Source organism: Hypomesus transpacificus, chromosome 22 (genome assembly GCF_021917145.1).
Source record: "Hypomesus transpacificus isolate Combined female chromosome 22, fHypTra1, whole genome shotgun sequence".
Classification (NCBI taxonomy): domain Eukaryota; kingdom Metazoa; phylum Chordata; class Actinopteri; order Osmeriformes; family Osmeridae; genus Hypomesus; species Hypomesus transpacificus.
In genome coordinates, this window is record NC_061081.1 from 3,453,651 (window position 1) to 3,458,514 (window position 4,864).

The 4,864-nt window shown below is 44.7% G+C and overlaps 1 protein-coding gene across 1 annotated transcript; it reads left to right on the top strand.

Moving 5' to 3' along the window:
* Positions 1-614: 614 nt before the first annotated feature.
* zgc:63972 (protein CutA homolog) lies at positions 615-4,864 on the top strand. Its single transcript, XM_047045396.1, has 6 exons — positions 615-1,005; positions 1,587-1,729; positions 2,702-2,761; positions 3,847-3,892; positions 4,142-4,191; positions 4,283-4,864. Exons 1-6 carry the CDS (start codon positions 898-900, stop codon positions 4,383-4,385), a joined length of 510 nt encoding a protein of 169 aa, XP_046901352.1. The 5' UTR covers positions 615-897; the 3' UTR covers positions 4,386-4,864.

Below are 4,864 nucleotides of genomic sequence, written 5' to 3' on the forward strand. Positions count from 1 at the left end.
AGTTCTACCCCTTTGTTCCCCATTCAATATTAAGAGGGAATTGGTGAATGGAGGGCGTATTCTAGTGGCGGCTGTTTTCAGTTAACAGCCGCCACTAGAAGTTTACCATTTTTTTGTCAATTCAGTAACCATTTACATTTAGTCATTTAGCAGACGCTCTTATCCAGAGCGACTTACAGTAAGTACAGGGACATTCCCCCCAAAGCAAGTAGGGTGAAGTGCCTTGCCCAAGGACACAACGTCATTTGGCACGGCGGGGAATCGATCCGGCAACCTTCTGATTACTAGCCCGACTCCCTCACCGCTCAGCCATCTGACTCCCGTAAGTAACCATCCTAATAGTCACCCATGCGTTTACCTCAAAAAACATTGCATATAAATTTTATTATTTGTGGTTGCTTGATGTGATTAATTGTGTAGCCTATATGTTTTTCATTATGTTATCTGATTATTTGGCAACTAAACCGCTATGACCTCGGCGCACCTCACTAGAAGCACTTTAGGATAAAAGACAACAAAGCTGCTTATGACTAAAGCCCGAGTTTAGACCCGCCTGTGAAATATGTTGTCTGATTGGACACTGGAATGTCAGGAAGTGTCATCCATCCAATGGCATGCGCCGTCGGTATAGGGGTCGCTGCTGACCGTCCGAGCTACCTGTCACAGTCCGCACTTGCCCAAGTAAACTGATAGAAATAACAGTAAGATAAGTTTACGCTTCGGAAATAAAAACGTCAAGAAATGTAATAGTTGAAATCAAAGCAAGTGTTATGTTATTTTTAAGGTTGTTGTGCTTGATGTTCATCCGTTTGTGGACTATATATTCTATCCATACCCCTCTCTGTCTGGGCGGAGAGGTTTTGGGACAGAGTGCCAGTTAACTAGACCATATTCGGTATGACTTTGGCTGGGAGTAGCAACAAAACGGACTGGTTTTGCCCGCGGTGTCACAAGGAGTCTGTTTTCCAAAGTGTACTTCGCTCAGGACTTTTTGTTATTTGTCTGGTAAGTTAATTGGAGATATTCGTGTCTGGCACATGAGTTTGTTGACAAATAAAATTAATGGTGGACGCTATGAAAAGCGACCAGGCATAATATGCAATTTGCTGCTGGTGACGACAAATATGTGCTGACATCCTTTGTGTCCTCCGAGTTCCTGACAGGCGGAGGATTTAAAATTGCATGTGTTCAAACGCAAGCCGACGGCGTCCGTTGACTTGCGCAGAAAAGCGGAGCGGATAAAAAATTGGCCCGCTTTCCAAACACTAATTTTGTAGTGACAGCTAAACAATAATAGGAGGACAGATTGAACAGTATTCCTCGACAATGCATTCTGCCTCCAAAATGAGAGCACAGGGGTATAATAAAACTGAAATAACTCTCTGTCCCAAGGACACCAAAGTAGCAGTCACACACACACACAAACACATACTGAGATTATATAAACCTCCTTTTCACATGCTCTGAAGTGACCTCACCTCGGGGGATTGGACATAAATGTAATCAGTCCATGAGCAGAGTGCTGACCTTGTACTTCCTTTCTATTGAGTTTTGGTTCCCACCCCACCTCCAATATCCTTTCCCAGGTAGTGGTCTTGTCCATGTACCCCCTGCTGAGACCTCTGGGGGTCCACATCCATTCCGCCATCACAGGGAGCTACATCCCCGGCCACCACTCCGTCCTCCTGGTCAACTGTCCCAATGAGCAGGCTGCCAAGGACATCGGCAGGTACGGGCTCAGAGCGATACTCTACTCACAATTGAATAACTTCTAATACAAATTGTGTACTAACTACATATGTCGTACACATGACTAATTACTGATTATTCATTACTTTGCTGATGAAAGATACCACTTCGTTGAGCAACTTGAAATCCCTTTACAACACAACATGTTCACGTGCGCCAACTGTCACCATAAATGTAGACACACAAACCTTTTTTATCACAAAAAATATACATCTATACAGTATATTATGTATATTTTCTCCATTCAATGTTATGGTTACTACATTATCATAAGCCCACAGGAGTCTGAGTAATGCACACTGAAACCCAGTAGGACTAAAGCTGTAGTGTGTCTGTTTGGCTGGGAGAAGGGTAAGCCAAGTCTGCAAAGCTACGCACCAGAGAACAAGGGCTGTGATTGGACGACACTCCCTTTAACTCTAATGGCTTCTTGCTGCATGCAGATGAGCTGTTTACCGTGTGTGAGAGAGGGAGAAGACGGGAAGAGAGAGAGGGAGAGTCTATGAAAGAACAGTGAGGGAGCATTGACTCACAGTCACAGTCCTTCGCCAAAATGTAAATGTGCCGCCTGCGAGCTTGGAGCAGTATTGTGTTGGACAGGAAGTGCCCTCGGCTCAGCTGCTGTGAGCGTGACTGAGCTTGGCCAATGGGATGTCCCGTCGCCTGCTAATGCCGCAGCATGCACACACTCCACCCCGCAGAGGGTCTATGGCGGGCTACAGCTCTAATTGGTTGACAGCTGCTGGCTGTTGAGTGTTTAATTGCTTGCCAACGCCTGCATCTCTCTTCCACGGGTTCCTCGCTTTGTCCCTCAAAATGTTTTCCATTTCTTTCTTACCCCTAACTCTCTATCACTCTCCCTTCTCCCTCCCTTCTTTTCTCTCTCTCTCTCTCTCTCTCTCTCTCTCTCTCTCTCTCTCTCTCTCTCTCTCTCCCTTCCACCTATCCTCAGAGCTATCATGGAGAGGAGGATGGCAGCGAGCATCAACATTCTACCCAGGACCTCCACTATGTAAGAGAATCATGACACTGTTGTCTAGCTCTAGTGGCCTCTCCAACGATCCGCCACAGAGGACACACACACCATTCACTCCTACTCACACCAGACAGACCACAGCAGCACATAAGTACACACACACATACACACAATTAGCCATAAATACATGCATGCCCACACACACATACACACACTAAGAACTCGTTACCCAGGCAACCAGAGTAATGGTGAACTAGCCGCATATGAATAACTGTTCTGAGCCAGCCAGGCCAGAAGCTGCATCGGGCAGAGAGAGAAAGAGAGAGAGAGGGGGAGAAGGAGAGCCAGAGAGACACAAAGAGAGGCAGGACTTTCTTCCCTTGTTGGGACTGTGTGCGTAACCCTGCATGCATGACAGAGCCTACAGGCCTGCTGACTCACAACCCCAAAACATGTGGGTTTAGATGGCTGCTTGCAGAACAGATAACTTTAGTGAAATACAACACTTCACAACACCCACCCTGACTGAAACTGCAAGTTTCTTAGTTCAAATTCGTCCTTGGGTCTGCGCAGTAAACGAGTTGGTTCTAACCAGTCAGTTTACATTTAGTCATTTAGCAGACGCTCTTATCCAGAGCGACTTACAGTAAGTACAGGGACATTCCCCCCGAGGCAAGTGCCTTGCCCAAGGACACAACGTCATTTGGCTTGGCGGGGAATCGATCCGGCAACCTTCTGATTACTAGTCCGACTCCCTCACCGCTCAGCCATCAGTTCTAACCATTCACACCCTAAATCCTGAAGTAACCGTCTGGTTTACTACTGTTACACAAGCCACCAAGGCAGAACCAGCGCAAGGCTTTGTGCTTCCTGCACACTGTTCTGGCCCAGCCCTGTAGAGGATCTAAGCCGAGAAACCACGGTGATGCCAGCTAGCTGTCAATCAAAAGTGTCTGGGGCTGTCACACAGACACTAACTTGGCCAGTCCTGGTTGTAGGGAGGAACTAGCTTTATAGTTTTCAATAGTACGTACCTTGTGTCTATACTGTCCCATGGGCTTATTTTAGGACACTTGCTATTTGTAAGTCACATGCTGCTAATCTTAAAACTCATGTCATAGGTATTACTGGAAAGGCGATATTCAAGATGCTACAGAGATACTCATGGTAAGTTATTGAGAATTCCTCGTTCTCACACTTCTACAGTAAATCTCTCTTTATTAACTTTGAAGGAATGGGATCGATTGTAGAGAAGGATGTTCTATGTTCTGTTTGTATGGGGAATGGAATGGAACATTTTATTTTTTCTAGTTGGAATGTGATGAAGTTCTTTGTTCTAGCTGGTAAGGGGTCTTCAATGTTCCAGCTGGTTGAGGATATTGGTTGAAGTGTACTAAGAGATGTTCTGGGTTATAGATGGTGATGACAAGAACATCCAATATCCTGCAGCTGACAGAATATGTGAGGTGAGTGGGTCTTCTTTATGTCACAATACAATAGGAGCCAAATGATGGAGTGAACCCATTTGATCATTTCTGTGTGTGTGTGTGTGTATAGGTCTGTCCATCCCTATGAGATCCCAGAGATCCTGAGTTTCCCTGTGGATGGCGGGAGTCTGGCCTACCTGAAGTGGATGGACGAAGCTATGCCCGATGATTGACAGCTCATTTGACCAATACCACTGGTCTGTCTGTGGCTGTTTGACCAGTGGCGTTACCGTGGGGTCATATGTTGCTTGCACAGCGTCCAAACCCGCCAAAGTTAAGATTTCCTGCAAGTACATGTTGTTGTGGAGATCTGTGCTGTTATCATTGGTTTGGTGTGCTGTTATCATTGGTAATGTTAATTAGTATAGGAACTGTCCACAAGGAGATGCTGGAACAGGAAGCAGTTTAACTTCTATGATTTATATATTGATTTCATTGTGTTTCATTAACTTTATGTCAGGCAAAGTAAGCTCAGCTAACTGTCCTAAAAATATATGCTGTACATATTTTGTTGTTGTTGCATAATGTAATTTTATTCGATTTCTCAGAATATGTCAGCTACCTATTTCAGATATGAAATGTTTGGATATGTGGAATTTATAACATATAGGTATATTTATAAAACATGAATTAAAAAACTATTTTAATATCA